General features: G+C 40.9%; 1 protein-coding gene across 1 annotated transcript in view; it reads right to left on the reverse strand.

Moving 5' to 3' along the window:
• The window catches only part of PIK3AP1 (phosphoinositide-3-kinase adaptor protein 1), a 162,034-nt gene that overhangs the window by 13,317 nt on the left and 125,368 nt on the right, over nucleotides 1–23,349 (reverse strand). Inside the window, exons 13-14 of the mRNA XM_070945012.1 lie at nucleotides 20,395–20,467; nucleotides 5,309–5,461 (exon numbers count right to left, since the gene is read on the reverse strand). Coding sequence (XP_070801113.1) covers nucleotides 5,309–5,461; nucleotides 20,395–20,467 — 226 coding nt within the window. The remainder of the gene's footprint in view (nucleotides 1–5,308; nucleotides 5,462–20,394; nucleotides 20,468–23,349) is intronic.

Here is a 23,349-nt window from a genome sequence, read left to right on the forward strand (position 1 = left end):
TTCAGCAGTATCTTTCTACAATCATATTAACCATTTATTTATACAATCCTATGGCTCATCTCATGTATCTATTTCTACAATTCTTGAGTTATGTTCTCCTAATGTCCTATGTTGTTGGCCCTATCCTTCTTTCTAACCATGTGTACCATTTTTGCCAAACTAAATAAAAGTCAGTGTTCTCTTTATCTTGGAGCTCTTTTGTGACCCTATCCATCTCTGCGCGTTCATTTATTTTTGTTATTATTTTTTCTTCTGTTGGTATTATCTCGGATTTCCAATTCTGAGCGTACACTATACGTGCCGCTGTCAATATGTGAGTATATCTGCTATCTGTTCTTTAGTTTCACAAAATATTATCTTAATTAAACCCATTTTAGATAGTTGTCTCACTTGTATTTTATATCAATATGGCGTGACCTTTGCCCCACAGCGTCAGCCTTTGATATATTAATGGCAGCCATATTATCCTCGTGAATACTTATAGGATACAGAGGTTCTTCCCACAGATTCATTAAAAGGTCATCGAACCATATCAAATTGTTTGATGCCTTGGACATACAGTACATACTCTGCCTCAGCAGTAGAAGTGGCAATCAGCTTCTGTTTCCCTGAATATCAGTGGATAGGGCTTCCATTTAGTAATACAACATACCCCGAAGTACTTTTCCTGGACTTGATGTCCCCTGCCCAATCCGCATCTGTATTATAACAACATCAATTTGTTCTGTCTGATATATTCGGTTCTAAGAGAAGTGAGTAATTTACAGTACTCTTCAAATATCTGAGAACTCTTTTTATCCCATTCCAATGAAATTAAGTGGGGTTTTCAGAATGCCTGGACAATACATTTACAGCTAGACTAATATTTGGCCTTGTCCATCCCGCAATGTACAATATTGATCCTATTACAGATCTTCTGTTCAAACTCTGCACTTTCAACAAACGTTTTTAAGAAAGTCTGTTTGCATGGGAGTGTCACAGGGCTTGGCCTCTGCCATTTTGCATCTTTTAATTAATTCTAAAATTTTATCCCGCTGAGAAAGCTCAAACCCCTTCTCAGTCTTAACAAATTGAACCCCCCAAAATTTGTCAATTCGGCCTAAAGGCTTTAGGGCAAAATTCTGGCCTAATTCGTCAGAGAATATTTTACATCTGCTCTCTGATTTACAGACGTACAAAATGTCTGTAATGTCTACATAAACCAAAACGGTTTCTTTGGTGCCGGTTTCTGATGATGCAGAAAAACCCATCTGCCTTAGACGTTTGGTAAGACATTCATACCACCTCCTGCCCGATTGTTTGAGACCATAGAGGCTTTTATTTAAGAGCGAAACATCACCTTCCTTATGATCTACACCCTGAGGAGCTTTGACATATAATTTTTTGTCTAATTTAGCATGTAAATACACAGTTTGTATATCAAACTGGTATACACTCTTCCCTTGTATGGCAGCTATGGTGAGCACAGTCTTAACGCTCTCAGGACGCACTGTGGGCGAGAAGGTATCAATGTAGTCATCAGGAAATCTCTGTGAAAAACCCTGTGCAACCAACCTTGCCTTAAAAATAAATTTGCCCTTTTCAACTGGCTTCTTCTTAAAGACCCATCTAGTGCCAACTACCTTTTTACCTTTTAGTAATTTTGTGGGTGTGAATACCTCTAATTTCTTTAGACTTTCCAATTCTATATCCATTGCAGTACGCCAATTCTCCTGCTCTTTTAGGTAGCTAAAACATCCTCATATCTTTGAGGTGATATCGATATTTGATTAACAGAGGTAACATAATCTTCGTATCTCTTGGGCTTCTTTCCCCTATTGGATTGAATTGGCTTTTTAATTGTTTCCTCATCTGTATCATAACTATCTGATGAGCTGTCCTCCTCATCACTGCTCATCTGAATTTATAAAGTCGATTGCTCCTTTTTCCATGCTACTTCCTTCTTTTTCTTTAGTATTCCTTTTAAAGGTCTGGAGGGCATGCGCTCTCCCTCATCCTCAGATCCAGATGTGTCACCATCACTAGATGGATTTTCTGACACATCTATTATCTGTTTTTTCAAATTATGATTATTATTGGTAGTCAGGATCTCGTTGGCATGAATCCTGCTCCAATTTGTGCTCTCTTGAAAATTAGCTGACCTTGATATTACAATTTTTCTGTTTGAGTCCACAAACCTAAAAGCCTTGGATCCTGATTCGTAACCAACGAACCTTAATTTAATTGATATTTTATCCCCCTTCTTTCTTAGTTCCTTGGGGATGTGTACATCTGCCATTACTCCAAATACATGGAGATGTGTTAATCTTGGCTTATGGCCATACACTACCTCATATGGGTTCTTCTGCACCACACTTACCATACCTGGTTGAGAGTGTAGATTGCATACAAAGCAGCTTCCGCCCAATATGAGAAATCTAGGTCAGCATCCTCAAGGGCGCACCTCATCATTACCTGCAGTACATCATTTCTCCTCTCCACCACTCCGTTTTGAAAAGCGGAGTAAGGAGCGGTATGCAAATGTACTATGCCCTTCTCTTTCAGCCAATCAGAGAACTGAGCTGAACTGAACTCAGTTCCTCTGTCGGTCAAGATCTTCTGGATGTTGACCTTGTGCTGATTTTCAACCAGACTGCAAATCCTTAAATTTTGATAAGGCCTGATTCTTGGATTTGAGGGGATAGACAAATCCGAACCTGCTATGGTCATCAACAATGGTCAAGAAGTAATTATTCTTACCAATGGAGGGTTTCAAAGGACCCACCAAGTCCATGTGCACCAACTGGAATATGCACTCAGAATGCCTCTCAGATTTCCTGGGTGTTGTCTTCACCTTGGATTTTGCACTCCTGCAAATGGAACAATCCCAAAAAATATTACATTCTTTAATTCTTATCCCCTTAGAGCACTCAGGTGCTTTCTGCACCACAGGGAAACTCATATGACCCATCCTGTGATGCATGAGGTGAGCACACTCATCATGGAGTGGCTTGCCAATAGAAATTGCATTGGCATCCTCGGGCCTTTCATTGGCTTGCTCCAGATTGAAGCTTACACCCTTTTTTCATTTTGAATCATATTTACAATTGTAATTACAACCCCTCTTTCCTTGTGGACCTCAGTCTCTATCACAGTAGCAAAATTATTGTTAAAGTTGAATTTGTCCTTTTTATCATCTTTCTTTGGCCATCTATCTCTTCTCTGGCTTGCAGGGTTGCTTTGTGGCTTTCTATGTGGGGTAGGTGATCTCCTTCTGTACCTGTCATTAGAAGGTGCCCTTTGACGTGCCCTGGTGTTGGCATTACGTGGGCAGTTTCTTTTATAATGGTCCCTGGACCCACAGTTAAAACACTCCCCAACTGTGTTTACCCTTTCAAGGCTATTAGATCTCCTTGTTGGTCTTTCCTTCCTGTAGAAGGCCACCCTGTCTTTCCTCAGGTTGTCCTCTGCAGAAGGCCTTGGGCCTGCCTCTGGGACCTCAGCCTCAGCTGGAGTAGTCCCGGAAATGGCCCTGAAAACTGGAGACGCCGCAGGAGAGTCCGCCATCATGAAAGTAGGTAAGGAGTGGACTGCAGTCGTCGGAAGGGTGTCAGGGCGGGCCGCTGTCGCACAGTAGGTGTGAGGGAGCTGGAAATTGGATTCAAAGGCTGCTCTCAGTATTTTGACTGCATTTTCTATCTCAAGTAGGCGAGTTTCTTGTTTTAGTTGCTTGGGTTGCCATGACCGGGCTGGTCACCTGGGCACGGGCCCATTCGGCCATTGCCAGTGTCATGCTCGGCACGGCTGGGACCAGCGGTGCCGCTACTGCCGGCTAAGCTAGCTCTTCAGCTGACTGGTTGCTTTGGGCCACTGCAGCATTATATGCTGCCAAGTGGGTGGCTTCGATGCCAGTACCTGCTTGCCATTGCGGGTCGCCAGTAACTGACATATTGACAGGTGGCGCCATTTTTGTAATTTGGAGTAGAGCATTGAGATCTGCCACCGGGTCTTCGCTTGCTGTCTGCAAGCCGAACGCTTGGAGTATTACAGACCTCATCTCATCCCTTTCTGCAGAATTCATATTCGAGGCTAGAAGGGGCGTCCTTCTTGTCTCGGCTTCTGTAGGCTGAGGGCTGTCACTCGCGGCTGCAAGAACATCTAGAACCGGTATATTCGCCTTGGTACCTGTCATATTTCTGGCTTCATGTGCTATTGAAGCATGTGGTGCTTCAGCCAATGTTGCTCTGGCCCCGGGTTCAGTTAGTTGGCGTTGGGGTGCCATGTGCCTGGTGAAGGCTTGGGTTGCTATCCTTGCCTTTGTCATTGATTTGAGATTTGGCATTTTTGTTTAGTAGATTGTGATAAAGTTTAAACAACCATCCTCTGCTACCAATTGTCGTGGAGGTTAAATCAATGTATCGTAAAACCTTCTCTCTATAACAATCTACTATAACAAATGAGACTTACTAGCAGTTCACAATAAACTGTTTTTATTTACATAATAATAAAAACAATATCTATTCAAATCCTAAATAGTATGTCATTCCTTTTCTTAAATACCCTGTCAGATATATATATGTAATCACTCTATATGATATAGTTCTGGCTATTCTTCCTCAGAAGAAGGATTCTTTTAAAACATCAGATCTACCTCTGATCCCTAATCAGAACTCTCCTAATTGCCAACTTACTGATGACTAACTGCCATCAGAACTGCCTTTAAACTGCTTACTGACTGCAGAACTGCCCTTTAGAACTGCCCTCTAACTGACTTCTAACTGACTACTAACTGACATTTAGAACTGCAGAGCTGCCCTCTAACTGACAACTAACTGACTACTAACTGATAATAGTTTTCTGTCAGGAATCTCCTTTTATATTGTCACAGTGACAGTTAGGGGAGGGAATATAAAATCCAGGGAGTTTCAAACCCATTAGCCGCTTTCTGATTGGCTTATTTATTTGTCCATTCCAAATGCCATTAATAGGCACAGCAACTGAGAAATAACTTTTCTCTAACAGAATTTAATTGTAATAATTGATTATATATACTTGATAGAAAAAAATAATGAAAATAAGAATCAATATTAAATAAATGTACCTACAAACGTAGTGCAAAGATATAAATAATTGACTAAATAGACAGCTAGAGTTGAAATGGGTGATCAAGGGAGCCAGACAGGAAGAAAAGTGATTTGACAATACATTTAATGTGAAGAATCAAATTATAGGTTAGGAACTCCTTAATTTCAGCAATGCAAACTATTGAGATCCAAAGTATATTTCTTCATTCCTTGCTAGATAACTTTCTGGCTACCTGCTTACTTACTTGCAGTACTTGATGTGCTTTCTGTTTTCCAGTCCCCTCGCTTTATCTCTTTACTTGGGAAAAGATTTTTCCTCGGATTATATTCATAAATGCTACACTCTGGTTTCTTTGGCATAATCTGAGAATGTCCAACTGGTACAGTAATTTCCAAATCTAAGAAGAAAGAATAATGATTAACCAATTAGTTAGCATCTGCAAGCCAAAACTTTCAAGTTCTCTCCTAAGTTAAAGTTGGAAAAATAGAAACTGTTTCGCTTATAGCACATATCTTGGCATGTACAATTAAAATTCTAACAGGTGGAATCATCTAACTTTGCTTTTCAAACAGAGTGCCTCTTCACCATTCTGGAGAACCATGTATAGGGGCAGGGGTGCTATTCAGCAGGTTCTGATAGGTTCTGGAGAACTGGTAGAGGAAATTTTGAGTAGTTCGGAGAACTGGCAACTATCACCTCTGGCTGGCCCCAGAGTGGGGTGGGAATGGAGATTTTGCAGTATCCTTCCCCTGCCATTCTGACCAAATTGAAATGGCATTTTTTCCCTTTAATTTTATGAGTTTTTTGTATTCTCTTCTTATATGCATCATCTCAACTTGTAATATGGGAGTAGGACTCCTCTTAGCGAGACTTAGGACTGCCTTCAATTTCTTTTTCAACAACCGACATCAAAACCAAACCAACGAGATCTACCCACTTGAAAACTTTTGGCAGGAAGTTATTAAATGTTTCTTCAGCATATTGCAGAGATTAAAGAATGCTTTCAAGGCTGACAGCCAGTCAGTAGTAGATGACTGTTATTGTTTTAGCCCAGTTAACTGCATTCTCTGCTTTAAGATTGTCTGATATTGCTTTGTATCAATTTTAGGCCAAATTAACCTTTTATTTTGGATCACTGCTGAGCCATTTGTTGGGAGTATTATATGATCTTAAATCTGAGCAACCTTATAATGTCATGCTCATAGGCTGATGGTCACTTTCATCACCTAAATATACGGTAACCTCTTTAAAAAGGTCAACTTTATCTCTTGATACACAGAAAAGATCTAGCACACTACTTCAGAGGGCTGAGTGGTATGTGTGGGGGTATACATAGTTATTATCCTTACCTCTCAATATCTGAAAATTAAAGAGACCAGGAGCAGACCAGCAGTATTACTTTTGTTGTCTCTAGGAAGTCACAGTGAATGATTATCAAGAAATTCCTTTGGGAATCTTTTCTTTTGAGCAAACTCATGCAAAGATGGACCTAATTTAGCATTAAAATCTCCAATCAATATAATTATAGATTCAGGAGGTAGTATGGATATGTCATCTAAACATGTCCAATACAAGTAGTCCTTGACTTACATATCTGTAGTCAGAGTTATAGTACAAGGATGTATTTGGAGGAATATATGCATTTACCAGTATTAATTCAAACTCCTCATATTGGCTGAATACAATATTTCCTTAGAAAGGTTTCACGCCTGAATAACATCAATGGAAGAACAATCTGCACAAAAGTTAACAATATTTTTTTACAACCATGTCTGCTGGGGAGCCAAGAAATCTCTGTTAGTTCATTAGAATATCCTCTGCAGTGTAAAAGTTGGCAAAGACAGTTCAGTATTACTCGTCTATTATGCCAACTGTCCCTGTTCAAAGGATTATCAGCAACTTGGAGGAGAATCCTATGTCTCTGTAGAACTACATATGTCAGCGATGAAAAACCAACTCTACTTTTTTAGGGGGGTTGAAACATGCTCTTTCTAATGAGAATGATTTAGCAGAGTTTCCAGAAGGTATTTTTTTGTAAAAGCGGTATTTTTGGCGTTTTTACAAAAACCGTCAACTTTACACTCAATTTGTGAACTATTGGAAAACAATAGGAGACTGAAATTTTATATTTAAAAACCTTGTGTTGCTAAGTTATTATGCACAAAGTTTCATGTTTCTCATATCTTTCCTTCCAGAGATATAAAAAGTCAAAACTTTAACCTTTTTTCAAGCGAGAATAGCCAGAATGTTCAAGAGCAAATCGGAGAAGTGTTGGAAGTGTCATCAGACTCCGGGTTCATACTACTATATGTGGTGGACATGTGCAGAAGCTAAAAGATATTGGACTAAAATCCACACATGGTTGGAAAAAATGATAAAGAAACATATTGATTTTAAACCAGAGATATTTTTATTAGGGATTTTACCAGAAACATATAATAGAGAACTGAGATACTTAATTGTGAATGTCTTAACAGCGGCTAGAATTGTATTTGCTAAAAACTGGAAAGGAGAGAAGATATCTACTGATGATGATGTTATTAAGAAAATAACATTTTCTTAAGAAAAAGAGAAAAAATAATACAATTAATTGATGATCAAGGACAAAGTAAATTTGGAAATAAGGAGAAGAAAAAAATTATACAGGATTACTATAGAGCCGTGATGGCGAACCTATGGCACACGTGCCACAGGTGGCACGCGGAGCCATATTAGTGGGCACGCTAGCTCAGCTCTCGGGTGCATGCACGTGTTGGCCAGCTGATTTTCGGGCCTTCTGGGCCCACCAGAAGTAGGTAAACAGGCTGTTTCCTGCCTCTGGAGGGCCTGGGGGGAGGGGGAGGCCCGTTTTTTTTTTCTTATCTGGCTCCAGATCCTCTCTATTTATCTGGGAAGGACGAAAACAGCCTTCCCCACTCCCTTGAAGGCCCCTACGGAGGCTGAAAGGGCCCATTTCCCGACTCCCGGTGGGACAGGAAGTGACTTTTTTGCTGTCCCCTGCCTCCAGAGACTCCTAGAGAGGCTCCTAGAGACTCCTAGAGAGGCTCTGGAGGCAAAAAATGTCACTTCCTGTCCCACCGGGAGTTGGGAAATGGGCCCTTTCAGCCTCCGTAGGGCCTCCACAAGGGAGTGGGAAAGGCTATTTTTGCCCTTCCCAGATAAATAGAGAGGATCTGGAACCAGGTAGAAAGAAAAATGGGTCTACCAGGCCATCATGTGCCAGGAGCGGGGGGGGAGGAGGGAGGGTTGTGCACGTATGTGCGTGGACACATGCACGCATGACCCTCCCCCGCCCCCCTCTCCTGGCACGCGATGGCAAAAAGGTTAGCCATCTCTGCTATAGAAAATTGTATGAGAAAACAAAGATAGAGGAGGAAAATGTGATATGATATCTTCAAAATGCAAACTTACCTCGGATTCCTAAAGATATTGAGGAGATGCTAGAGGGAAATATAATGATAATGGAATATAACGATGATGGAATTAACTGAAGCAATTAAGAAACAAAAGAATGGGAAGGCACCAGGGCCAGATTGTTTGCCAGCAGAATACTATAGGACATTGCAAGAATCTTTGAGTCTCCCACTTTTAGAAGTTATGAATGAAGAGCCTTGGTAGTACAGTGGTCTAAAGCACCCTGTTATTAAGACCAGCTGCCTGCAATTATTGCAGGTTCGAATCTCGCCAGGCTCAAGGTTGACTCAGCCTTCCATCCTTTCTAAGATAGGTAAATTGAGGACCCAGTTGTGGGGGCAATAAGCTGACTTTGTATAAATATACAAAAGGATGAAGGCTATTGCTTAGCGCATTGTAAGCTGCCCTGAGTCTCCGGAGAAGGGCGGCATATAAATCAAATTTAAAAAAAAAAGTGATGACAAAGAAGAAAATACCCAAGTCATGGTCTGAAGCATATATTACATTGATCCTTAAGGAGGATACAGACCCACAACAAATCAAAAATTATCGACCTATATCCCTGCTAAATTCAGATTATAAAATCTTAGCTACAATATTGGCAGAAAGACTCAAAAGATACTTAAACAATTTTATAGATTCAGATCAAAATGGGTTTCTGCCAAAAAGTCAAATTAGAGATAATATGAGAATAATTCTGGACACTCTGGAATATTATGAAGCCCATCCTGAAAAACAAATGGCCTTAATATTTTTAGATGCACAGAAAGCTTTTGACAATGTAAATTGGCGATTTATGTTGCTTCAAATGGAACAGATGGGCTTTGGCAGATAATTCATTCAAGCAATAGAAGCTATATATACAAACGGCAAAAGTAATGATAAATGGAGAATTGACAGATTCTATTGAGATAAAAAAAGGTACCAGACAAGGCTGTCCACTGTCCCCTCTGTTGTTCATATTGACATTAGAAGTGCTAAATAGAAGTATCAGAGAAGAAAAAGATATAAAAGGAATGAAAATTCGAAAAGAAGAATACAAATTGAAACATTCGCAGATGACCTGGTCTTCGTTCTTGAAGATCCACTAACATCAATAACTACACTGATAGATAAAATAGGAGAGTTTGGGAAAGTAGCTGGTTTGAAAATCAATAAAGACAAAACGAAGATTCTGATTAAAAATATGTTGGTAAAGCAAAAAGAATTGGCGGATATATCAAAGATGCAGGTCACAAATAAAGTCAAATATTTGGGGATATACTTGACAGCAAGATGTAGCATGCTTAAAGAAAATAACTATAATAAACTTAAAACAACAGATAGGGACAGACTTGGAGAAATGGGAAAATTTACAGCTTTCTTTGATTGGAAGGATATCAATTATTAGGATGAATATTTTGCCTAGAATTTTATACTTGTTCCAGACAATTCCAATTAGATTGGGGAAAGACTTTTTTGAAGAATTGAATAAAATAGTGTTAAAATACATTTGGCAGGGAAAGAAGGCTGGGATAAAATTAAAGTTGTTACAAATTGCTAGAATGAGAGGGGGCTTTGGGTTACCTAATTGGGAACTTTATTATCAAATGACAAGTTTGATGTGAATGAAAGAATAGATAGAAGGTCATGATTTGTTGATAGGGTGGCATGCTTTTTTATGGTATAAAGGAACAAAAATACAGGGGTATTTTAGAAGGCATCATATATGTGAGGCTTTGTTATTAAATTGGGAGAAGATTAAAAAACAACACTATTTGAAAATTCCATTCTGGGTATCAACAATTTTATTTATTTATTTATTAAATTTTATTTATTTATTAAATTTATATACCGCCCTATTCCTGAGGAACTCAGGGCGGTGAACAGCGAACGATAAAAATACATGTAATACAAACGTTAAAAAACCAATTAAAATATACTAAACACTCTGGTCCTAGATAATTCAAGACATCCCAGTTTAAAACAAAATCAAAAGCAATATAAAGGGAAAGTTAGGCCAGGCCGGCCTGCTGAAACAGGAATGTTTTGAGGGCATGGCGGAAAGTGCGCAGATCCGGAATCCTCTGATTCTCTGGGGGGAGCTCGTTCCAGATGGTGGGTGCCCTCACAGAAAAGGCTCTCCCCCTGGGGGCCGCCAGTCGACACTGTTTGGCTGAGGGCACCCTGAGAAGCCCCTCTCTATGGGAGCGTACTGGGCGGTGAGAGGCTATTGGTGGCAGAAGGCGGTCTCGTAAGTACCCCGGTCCTAAGCCATGGAGCGCTCTAAAGGTGGTAACTAAGACCTTGAAGCGCACCCGGAAGACCACAGGGAGCCAGTGCAGCTCGTGCAGGAGGGGAGCCACATGGGAGCGCCATGCTGCTCCCATAACTACCCGCGCGGCCGCATTCTGGACCAGCTGGAGGCTCCGGGTGCTCCTCAAGGGGAGCCCCATGTAGAGAGCATTAGAGTAGTCCAGGCATGAAGTGACGAGGGCATGAGTGACCGTATTTAACGAGTCCCAATCCAGAAAGGGACGCAACTGGCGAATCAGGCGAACCTGATAAAAAGACCTCCCGGCCACAGCCGTCAAGTGTTCTTCTAAAGACAGCCATGAGTCCAAGAGGACGCCTAAGTTGCGAACCCTCTCCGTGGGGGGCAATGACTCGTCCCCAATAGTCAGTGATGGCACCAACTGACTATATTGGACGTCGGAAACCACAGCCACTCGGTCTTGGATGGGTTGAGCCTGAGTCTGTTTCTCCCCATCCAGATCCGTACAGCCTCCAGGCACCGGGACATCACTTTAAGGGCATCATTGGGGTGGTCCGGGGTGGAGATGTATAACTTCACCCCAAAACCACGGATGATCTCACCCAGCGGCTTCACATAAATGTTGAACAGAAGGGGTGAGAGAACCGACCCCTGTGGCACCCCACATACAAGGGGCCTCGGGGTCGACCTCTGCCCCCCTGTCAACACAGACTGTGACCGATCAGAGAGAAAGGAGGAGAACCACTGCAACACGGTGCCCCCCACCCCTAACTCTTCCAACCGGTGCAGCATGATACCATGGTCGATGGTATAAAAAGCTGCTGAGAGGTCTAATAGGACCAGGACAGAGGAGCAACCCCTGTCCCGGGTCCTCCAGAGATCATCTACCAATGCGACCAATGCCATTTCTGTGCTGTATCCAGGCCTGAAGCCCAACTGGAACGGATCTAGATAAGCCGATTCATCCAAGTACTGAGGAAGCTGTCGCGCTACCACACTCTCAACAACCTTCTCAACAAGCGAAGGTTGGAGACTGGACGGTAATTAGCCAACACTGCTGGGTCCAGGGAAGGCTTCTTGAGGAGAGGCTTCACCACCGCCTCTTTCAAGGCGGCGGGGAAGGCACCCTCTCTCAAGGAAGCATTTATAATCCCCTGGAGCCAGCCTCGTGTAACCTCCCGAGAGGCCAGCACCAGCCAGGAGGGACACGGGTCCAATAAACATGTGGCCACGCTCAGTCTGCCCAGTATCTTGTCCACGTTTTCCGGAGTCACAGAATCAAACTCTTCCCAGGTAATATTCTCAAGACTTGCCTCCATCCTCCCTCCCGAATCTACCCAGTCAGAGTCCAAATTTTCCCGAATCTGAGCGATTTTGTCATACAGATATTATACAAAGTCCTCGGCTCTAACCTCCAAGGGGTCCTCCCGCGGTTCCTGGTGGAGCAGGGAGCAGGTCACCCTAAACAGGGCGGCCAGGCGATTATCTGATGACGCAATAAGAGCGGAAAAATAGTTACACTTTGCCGCTTTTATTGCCATTAGGTAGGTCTTAATATGAGACCTTACCAGTGTTCGGTCAGATTCAGAATGGCTGGCCCTCCAACTGCTCTCCAGGAGTCTTTTCCGGCGTTTCATCTCCCTCAGCTCCTCGGTGAACCAGGGAGCCAGGTGAGATCGACACTGGATTAGAGGCCGCAAAGGCACGACCCGGTCCAAAGCTCCAGCGGCCGCCCTATCCCAGGCAGCCACTAGGTCTTCAGTCGAGCCGTGTGCCAGAGCCTCAGGAAATGGCCCAAGCTCCGACACCTCATTGGTTCCGCCTCCCTGCGGCGGGGTGTGGCGGTTCGAAGGTCAAAGCAAAGGAGGGAATGATCTGACCATGACAAGGGCTCGATCGCTATATCCCCTCTCTCGAGACCACTCAGCCACTGACCAGAGACAAAAACCAGGTCCAGCGTGTTTCCCCCCGTGTGAGTAGGGCTATGAACTAATTGGGTCAGGTCCATGGCCGTCATGGAAGCCATGAACTCCTGAGCCGCCTCAGACGCCTCACCGATGGATGGTAGGTTGAAGTCCCCCACGACCATAAGCCTAGGGGTATCAATCGCCACCGCGGCTATAACATTGAGTAGTTCAGGCAAGGCTGCTGCCACGTGGCAGGGAGCCAGGTACGTAACCAGCAGGCCCATCTGCACCCCATGACCCCACTTCACAAGGAGGGACTCACATCCGGCTGTCTGAGGAACAGTGACCTCCCTCGGACCAAGACCCTCTTTAATGATAACTGCCACCCCCGCCGCCCCTTCCCTGTGACCTTGGCTGATGAAATGCCCGGAAACCGGGTGGGCACATCTCTACGAGAGGGACTCCCCCCTCCTGGCCCAACCAGGTCTCCGTAATACCCACCAGGTCTGCTCCCCCCTCCTGAACAAGATCACAAATGAGGGGGGCTTTATTTACCACGGACCTGGCATTGCATAGCATCAGCCGAAGGCCCAGGGCCTGAGGGTCTGTGCCACCTGGGGAACGAGAAGAGCATTGGGGGCCGGAGCGTGCCACCGCTTGAAGACAGCGAGCGCGCACTCCTGCAACTTGATGTGGCCCCCTACTCCTGCCATATCTGCCCCTCCCACCTACAGTACTGATGTAATGTCTATCAACAGCACAAGCTCTAACCCTCTCCTTGGCCCCGGATTCTGCATCTCCTCCGCCGCGCTCTTCAGATGGACTAGATCCTGTCCCTCGCAGGTTAATCCCTGAACCCATACAACCCACCCCCCTCCTGGGAGGCCCCCCAGCCTCATTATTTACATTGGAAACCACCCTCCTCCCAGATCCCCTTAAAATAGAATTTGAAAAACTATCTAAAAAACCCCAAAGCTTCCGGCTCTTAGCATACCACCTCTTGGGGTTCCAAAACCCGTCCTCGAGGGCGGCCCTAAATAACTGGGAGGGCCAAACTTGCGAGAGGGGGGAATCTCGCAGTGCTAGGAGCTCTGTTATTGAATACATCGGAGGTGAGATAGAATTGGAGGCGATGAAAGGCCATTTTCTTCTTAAGGTGTTAAAGATGGTTTAAAACAGATGGTTAAGACAAAAAGGGTAAAGTAGATAATTGTACAAGGAAGCTAATATAATAGAACATCGGAATACCATCTCCCTCTTACAGTGATGGGAAAGTCTTGTGATTAAAATAAGTTAGTCAAAAAGGGGGATGAGAGTCTCAATGACCGCCCTCTCACGGCGACCAGTTACAGAGTCTCAATGACCGCCCTCTCACGGTGTCCAGAGTTACAGAGACAAAGGAGAAGATGGTCCGTCCCATCCACTTGTATAAATATTACAAATAAATTGTTCAAGACTCTCAATGTCTATGCTTCCTCCCTTTCTGATACCAGCAAAAATCCGAAGATAAGGTCGAAAAAAGCAAGGTGGAGCATCCAGGCGGAAGAGATGAAATCAAATAATCAGGATAACTAGGATAGTCAAGGAGGAAAAGATATTTAAAATAAAGGCTATAAGTTGATCGAACAGCTGCAAGTTTTTCGCTGAATGACCAAACTAGGCCTAGGTCTAGTAAGGGGGGGGGGAGAGAAACAGTCAGGGGAAGATCAAAAAATCATGTCTTCAGTTCTCAGCCCCCACCACTATCATGCTCTTTCAGATAGGGCCATTCAGGTGATTAAGTTGAAAATATCTCCCCTAGTATTTCAAAAATGGGGGGAATGTCCAGGCCCCCTCCCCATTACATCGAGGGGGGGTAACTGCTTGCAGCAAAGCCCTCTCCATCGTCTAGAGAGGGCATCCTCATAGCCTAGCCTCCCGGTGTTGCTGCTGCCGTTGCTGTCATCATCGCCGTTGCGAGTGTCATTTTAGTCATCTCCGCCTCCGTAGCCATGGCCGCCGCTCCCGCGTCGCCGCCCGCAGCGCCCAGTACGCAGCAAATCAAGTTTTCGGCAGCCCAGGCACCACCGCTGGCGCTTGATTGAAGCATTTTCATATTCAGTAATATTTAGAAGGGAACAAATTGTTAGATATAGTGAATTAATGGATGAAAAGGGTGAACTTAAATCGAAGCAAGAATTGGAAGAACAAGGTTTTAAGATGGATTGGTTTTCTTATTTGCAAATAGGTTCTAGATATGAAGAAGATTTTAAACAAGAAGGTTTCTATAATGTCTTGACCAATTTAGATAAGATTTTAATAGGTTCTGATGACTATGTAATCAAAAAATTGTATGGTTATTTATTAGAGGTAAAATTGGAAGAAGAACAAGTTAAAGAAACAATGATAGCATGGAGGAAAAATTTTGGCCATGGGATTGATTTAGAGAAATGGCAAAAATTGTGGTTGCAAAACTATAAAATGACAATGTCTACAGTATATAAGGAGAATTTGTATAAGATATTTTACAAGTGGTATCTACCCCCGACGAGAATAGCTAGAATGTTCAAGAACAAATCAGAGAAATGTTTGAAATGTCATCAGACTCCAGGATCATATTACCATATGTCAGTGGTGGGATTCTGCTGGTTCTAGGGGGTTCGGCCGAACCCTTTGTTAAATTGCTGGCTCACCCCGCCCCTTGCCCCGCCCCTCCGCACTACTATTTATTGCCAATAAATGGGGTGAGCGAGACAGTAATTTAACAAACGGTTCAGTGTTTTTTTGTAATTTATTGGCCCCGCAGCACACCGAACCGTTTGTTAAATTGCTGGCTTGCCCGCCCCGCCTCCCACCCGCCTCCCACCTGACAGCTTGGCTGTCTCAGGAATTCTGGGAGTTGAAGGCCACAGGTTGTAAAAGAGCCACAATTGCCCACCCCTTCCCTAGCCTGAGTTCCGCTGCCTGGGATCCACGTGGGCTGCCACGTGGTTCCCCACCAGCTCCGGACGCAAGAGAGCAGGATGGAGAAAGCCCACTCCCAATCTATTGCTGCCTCCGGAGTCCCAGCTGATGGCTAGAGGAAAAAAAACTGTTCAAATTCTTGCCGTGGGGCTTCAAAGGGCCGCCCTATAGCCAGTGGTGCAGCCGAACCATTTGTTAAATTGCTGGCTTGCCCCGCCCCTCCGCACCACTATTTATTGCCAATAAATAGTGGTGGGCGAGGGGCGGGCGAGCCAGCAATTTAACAAATGGTTCGGTGTTTTTTTGTAATTTTATTGGCCCGCGGAGCTTCAGCATAGGCTAATTAGCCCTTGCTTAGATGGGCTCCTGAGTCTCAGCTGATTTGTCTCAGCTGTTTTGCTCAGGGCTCTGCTGCTTGCTGGAGCAATTTTTTTTTCCCCTAGCTATCCTGAAAAACAAAACTGAAACTGCTTTGCTGTTGCTGCAAGGTTGGATAATTAGGCAGGCAGATTTCTTTTCTTTTTCCTCACCAAAAAAGGTAGGTGCAAACAATGGGAAATTTAGGGAAAAAGAGGAGAGTTCAAGATTTTAAAACACAAAAGAAAAAAAGCTCTATTTAACTAGGGAATTGTAATAATTGAGATACTATTAATTGTATATTTCTGAAAGCAGAAATGGTTAAGTTGTGGTTTGGAGGAATATATGGGGGAAGTTATTTGGTTTATTATTATTGGTAAATATAATTAATTGATTTGTAAGAAATTGGATTGCATGGAAATAATTGGAATATTCATGTTCATATTTATTAATATACAAAAAAGGTAGTTATATAACTAATTGATTTATATTAAAATGTTGAATTTATATTAAACAATTAATATTACATAATTAACCAATGTGAGGATGGATATAAAAATAGATGACAATGGGAAGGGGTATAATATAGAATAGAAGGGAAAAATTGAATTTGATTAAGATTAGAGATGAGGATGAAGGGTAATATTGGTTTTTTACAAAAATAGATGAGGAATAAATATGGCAAAAAGGAAATATAGAAATTGTAAATTTAATTGAAATGACTAAACACTGTTTAAATTTGTGAACCGACCAAATACTCTGTTCAGAGAAAATACATTGTATGTTTGTATGTGTGTTTCTAATTATTGTTATTTATTCATATTTGTTCTCTTTTATTCTTTAAAGTTTAACAATTCATTCTTTTATCTTAATATCTTTATATTTGTTTGGGGTTGGCTTTCTTCCCTTTCATCTTTTTTATTGTACAGCAATCTTTCTCCTCAAACCTACCACCTCTCTCTTTTCTTTCTTTCTTATTTTCTCTTCCTCCCCCTCTTCTTCTCCTCCCTACTTCCTCTTCCTTTCTCCTTCTCCTCCTCTCTTCCTCCCTCTCTTACCCTCCCTCCTACTCTAATTTCCCTTCCCTTCCTTCATCACTCTCTATTGCTGTATCTTTTTATGCATATGGACTACTCAGAGGGCTGAAAAAGTTATTTCTGACTGGTCCTCGCATTTTTGACCAGTCCTCGAACTTACGACTGTCCTCACATTTTACGTTTTTGCCCTATCTTGTCACCATGGTGAAGAGAAGCAGTTGTGAAATGAGTGACATGGTTGTTAAGAACGCTGCACGGGCATAAATGTGAGGATGGTCATAAGTGTGAGGACTGGTCAAAAGTGCGAGGCCCAGTCAGAAATGACTTTTTTTCAGCCCTCTGAGTAATCCCTATGCACATAGCCACGCCGATCTGGTCACATGACCAGCTAGCCACACCTACACAGTCACGTGACCAGCTAGCCACGCCTATAGTCACGTGACCAGCTAGCCACGCCCACCCAGTCACATGATTGCCAAGCTACATCCCCAACTAAGCCACGCCCACAGAACCTGTTGTTAAAAAAATTGAATCCCACCACTGCCATATGTGGTGGACATGTGCAGAAGCTAAAAGATATTGGACTAAAATCCACATATGGTTGGAAAAAATGACAAAGAAACACATTGACTTTAAACCTGAGATATTTTTATTAGGGATTTTACAGAAATGTATAATAGAGAACTGAGATATCTAATTGTGAATGTTTTAACAGCAGCTAGAATTGTATTTGCTAAAAATTGAAAAAAAGAGAAAATACCTACTGAAGATGAAGTCATTAAGAAAATAACGGAATGTGCTGAAATGAGTAAATTGACGTTTGAAATTAGAGAACAGGAAGACAAACAATATTATTTGATATGGGATTTGTTTTATCAATGGCTAGATAATAAGGCATGAAATGAAGTATGAAATATGAAATTAATGTAATGATAAAATATATGAAGTGTTTTGTTTTTTTATGGGAGTCAAACCTTTGTTAAATAATTGTTAAATGAGAATAATAATATAAAGGAATATATAAAATTGTTAAATAAGAGAAATTAAATAATTTGTAAATTGTGGATATGGGATTAAGCACAAAAGAATTTTAACCGATCGACACACTTTCTGTGATTGTAATGGATGATGGTTGTTTTATGTTTTGTTATGTTAAAATAAAAAAAAATTCAAAAAAACAAAACAAAAAAACAAATGAAGCCATGCTTCAGAGAGAAATGAAATTAAAAAAGACCTATTAAGATGGGGATAAATTGCAGTTATCACTATTGGGCAGAATCTCTGTAATTAAGATGAATGTCTTACCAAAGATGTCTTTGTTTCAGACACTACCAATACTTGCCACTGATATTCCATTTAAACAATGGCAGAGGGATATCTCAAAGTTTATATGGCAAGGGGAAAAACCAAGAATTAGATACAGACTACTGTAGGATGCTAAGGAAATCTGGGTCTACCAGATTTGAAATTGTATTTTGATGCCTGCTGTTTGGTCTGGTTAAAAGAATGGGTGAACCCTCAGAATAAGAGGTTACTGGACTTAGAAAGCCATGAATTAAGATTTGGTTGGCACGGTTAATTATGGTGTAACAAAGTTAAAGTAAATGTTAACTTCAACAGTCATTTTGTCAGACATGCTATTTTGAGAGTTTGGAATAAATATAAAACATGGTTTTCCACAAAGATGCCTCTTTGGGTTTCCCCACAGGAAGCTTTTTTTTAGAAAACAAATGGTGACGAGTCCGAACTAGTGGATTTATAGTAAAATAATATCTTTTAACTTAGGGACCCTACCCTCAAATCTAAGGAGGAGCTAGAATCAGAAGTTTACATATTTACAACTGAAAGAAAGATTTAAATTAGATAAAAAGAATCACGGGTTTAACTTTGTTAAAAATGAATTGGAAACTTTACTGTGTGGTAGTGAGGAACATATTATTGCTAAAGTCTATAAAGCAGGAGTGAAATGCTCCTGGTTCGGACCAGATCGCCTGATCCGGTAGCGATGGCGGTGGGTGGTTCGGAGAACCAGTAGAAGAAATCCCTGCCCCCACCCATGCCCAGCTGAGCCACGCGATCATCAGAGGCTTTTTTTTTTACTTTTAAAAGCATTTTTTCTACAAATGCTTTTAAAAGTTAAAAAAAAGCCTCTGATGATCGCGTGGCTCAGCTGGGATCGTCAGAGCTTTTTAAAAGCATGAAGAGGTTGTAGAAAAAATGCTTTTAAAAATAAAAAAAAAAAGTTGGCCATGCCCACCCAGTCACATTACCCCCCACCAAGCCACACCCACAGAACCGGTAGTAACAAATTTTACATTTCACCACTGGTATAAAGTGTTATTGAATTTAAATCTGGAAAATGAGCAAGTAAAGCATTGTATGAGTCAGTGGGCAAGGAATTTTTGATGTAATGTAATGCTTGAACAGTGGGAGAATATGTGGAATTAAGGTTTAAAGTTCACATTAAACTATAATTTAAAAGAAAATTTCTATAAGATGATGTATCATTGGTATTTAACTCCAGATGAATTGTCAAGAATGTATAAAGGTACTTCAAATGAATGTTGGAAATGTAAATGTAAAGAAGGAACTTTTTATCATTTATGGTGAACGTGTGATAAAACAAAGAAATATTGGAGTAGGATTCATATCTTAATACATAAAATTCTTAAACTGAATAAAGAAAGAAAACCAGAGACTTTTCTTTTGGGTTTAATGGAACAAGACTTGGAAAAAAAATTCGGAACTCTGATGTTATATATGTTGATGGCAGCAAGACATCAACAGCACAGAAATGGAAGGTCACCTCGATCCCCACAATGGATGAATGGCTGGAAAAACTAATGCAATTAGCAAAGATGGTTAAATTGACTATTTTGATTAAAGAAAAAACACAAATACCTTTATTTCTACTTGGAAACCACTTCTGGACTTTGTGCTTGAGGTAGAAAAAAATTAAACTTTAATTTTGGGTTTTACCGATTAGATAGATTTGTTGTTATAGAAATGGCTAGTTTACATTATTATGAAAAAGTAAAAATTTGAGGATAGAGGCCTTATTTTACTGCACCAAAGTCGGAAATCAATGCCTTTTCCCCCCTTGCATTCCCCCACTATCCATTTCCCTTTTTCCATCCCTAATTTCCCTAATATTTACTTTTGTATTCTCTTTGTATGTCATATTATAAATTAATAAAAACTATAGTATAAAAATTAATTAATTAATTAAAAAAAACTAATGGAGTCAATTCCAACTTGCTCAGATTTAGTGAATCTTCTCACCATCTTCCCAATAAAGTGCTTACAAAAATGTATCTGCCAGGACGAACCATTAACATAAGAGTTTCCTAATTATTACTTCTTAGTTTTAGACCAATAGAATGGTTAATTACTGTTATTAATTAGCTAAGGATTTTACCTGCATGCTTCCCAGCCTTTTGCTTTTCAAGCTGTCGTCGAGTGATGCTATCACGTAACCGTTTTAGATTTTCCTAGAAATGCAAAATTAAATTTTTAGGAATATGAACACATTCATAATAACATGCAAATCTGGCAAGAATTAATTGAATCAACACAAAGTAGAGATTTTCAAACTGAAAAATCCAGGACAGCCAAGTTTGGTCTAGTGGTTAGGGCACCAGGCTAGAAAGCTGGAGACAATGAGATTTAATTCCAGCTTAGCTATGAAAAGCAGCTGGGTGACTTTGGGCTACTCACTCTCTCTCAGCCCAACCCACCTCACAGATATGTTGTTGTGGGGAAAATAGGAGGAAGAAGGTGTATTGGAGAAGTTTGCTGTCTTGAGTTATTTGTAACTCACATGGTCCTTGGATATCAAACCCGGGTTGCCGGGTTTCCAGCCGACAAGCCTAGCATCTTAACTGCTCAGCCACCCCACTGCCCTAATAAAAGGTATAATAAAAGTACTGAAATATCTTTGATATGCAAGTGTGGGCCACTGCCCAATACAAACAATGTGGAGGGGGATATTTACTGTCTGGAAAGCTACTGAGATGAATTTTGCCAGGCTCTTTTAAGTGTCCCTCCTTTGTCACTTGACTAGCTAATATAGGAACTATCTATATTGGGTTCTTTTAAAGCCAAAGTCTCTTGTAAAAAGAATATCATGATCAGATAAAAACTTGATTAAAAAGATATTTTTTTCCTAACTGGATATTGTTATGGAGTGGGCAACTACACAAGGAGAATAAGTTTAATGGAAAGGTGGTCCAATACTTGTCAAAAGAAAGTCTTCCAAAAATCGGGGAAGAGGATAAAGAAATACTTAATAAAGAAATAACAATGACAGAATTAAGGATGGTAATATCAAAACTTAAAAAGAACAAATCCCCAGGCCCAGATGGACTTCCAGGGGAATTTTATAAAAATTCGGATTTGGAAGAAATTTTGTTACCAAAGTTGTTAGAAATTTATAACGAGGCCCTAACAGAATCCAAAATTCCAGAATCATGGAGAGAGGCGTATATTACTCTCCTCCAAAAAGAAGGAGAAGACCCAAAATTAATTAATTACAGGCCGATATCCCTCCTGAATACGGACTACAAAATCTATATGGGTATTTTAGCAGGAAGGCTAAAAATAATTTTGAATAAATTAATACACAGTGACCAAAATGGATTCCTCCCTGGGAGGCAAATCAGGAATAATACAAGGATGATAATAGACATATTGGAATACTATGAGGAACACCCGAACAAAGAAATGGCATTGGTCTTTGTCGACGCCCAAAAGGCATTCGACAATCTTAATTGGCAATTTATGAAACAACAAATTATCCAAATGGAATTCGGATCAAATTTTGTCAATACGATATCCACAATCTATCAAAAACAAAAGGCTAACATATTACTGAATGGAGAATTAACTAAGGCTTTTCAAATTAGAAAAGGGGTCCGACAAGGGTGCCCTCTATCCCCACTTCTATTTATCTTAGCACTAGAAGTATTCTTGAGAAAGATTAGGAACAATAATGAAATAAAGGGTCTGACAATCAGAAAAGAGATATATAAGACACAGGCATTTGCAGATGATGTGGTATTAATCATGGAAGAACCATTAGAATCAGGCACTAAAATTCTGGAAGAATTGGGCAATTACGGGGAGGTAGCAGGTCTTAAATTAAATAAATCCAAAACTAAATTATTAACAAAAAATATGACGGAGGTAAGGAAAAAAGTACTGGAAGAATCAATGGAGATCCAAACCGCCAAGAAGGTAAAATACCTGGGGGTCTGGATTTCATCAAGGTGCTCGGCCCTCAGAGAGGATAATTATTTACCATTGATTAGAAATATTAAACAGGATCTGGAAAAGTGGGGAAGACTACAGATATCATTATTAGGCAGAATCGCAGCAATAAAAATGAGCATATTACCCAAGTTATTGTATCTATTCCGAACGGTCCCTGTTAAATTAGATAAAAAATTCTTTCTGGAGCTCAATAGCATCATCAGGAAATTTATTTGGGAGGGAAAGAAACCAAGGATAGCAATTAGGAATTTACAGGATAAGAAGGAAAGAGGGGGTTTCGGATTAGCTAAATGGGAGTTATATCAAAAAGCTGCAAACCTAGTATGGCTGAAAGAATGGGCAACCCTGAGAAATAAAAGGCTGTTAACTTTAGAAGGGTATGATCTCCAGAAGGGTTGGCATGCATATCTCTGGGATACTGGGAAGAAGATAAAAACTTACTTCCATAGACATAAAATAAGGGAGATCTTGATACAAATATGGGGAGAGATGAGACAGAAGCACTATAGGAAAATTCCGAGATGGCTTTCCACCATGGAGGCTATAATATATCCAAATGTATTAGAAATGGGTAAAACGGTCAGATACAATGAATTATTAGATGGGGGAGGGAACCTTAAAACAAGGGAAGAATTGATGGAACAAGGTATTTCTATAGACTGGTGGCCATATAACCAAATTAAATCCAGATATAAAAAAGATAAGGAGGAATTTGGCATTGAAATGAGCATAAATGGATTTGACAAGATATGGATGGGTACGGACGACAAAATTCTAGCTAAATTATATAATTACTTATTGGAGTACGATATGGCAGAGGAAGTAGTTAAAGAACCGATGTTAGCATGGGCCAAAAATATAGGACAGAATATAAATCTGAACAAATGGGATTCAATATGGAATAATAACCTTAAAATGACAAAGGCGACGGCTTATAAGGAAAACCAATACAAGCTGTTTTATAGATGGCATATGGCCCCAGCTAGGATAGCGAAGATCTACCCCAATTCGAGCCCTAAATGTTGGAAATGTGACCATCAGCAGGGTACTTTTTATCATTGCTGGTGGACATGTAATCAGGCACAAAAATTCTGGAGGATGA

Source organism: Pituophis catenifer, unplaced genomic scaffold (genome assembly GCF_029215685.1).
Source record: "Pituophis catenifer annectens isolate HBS135680 unplaced genomic scaffold, rPitCat1.0.hap2 SCAF_6, whole genome shotgun sequence".
NCBI classification, from domain to species: Eukaryota; Metazoa; Chordata; class Lepidosauria; order Squamata; family Colubridae; genus Pituophis; species Pituophis catenifer.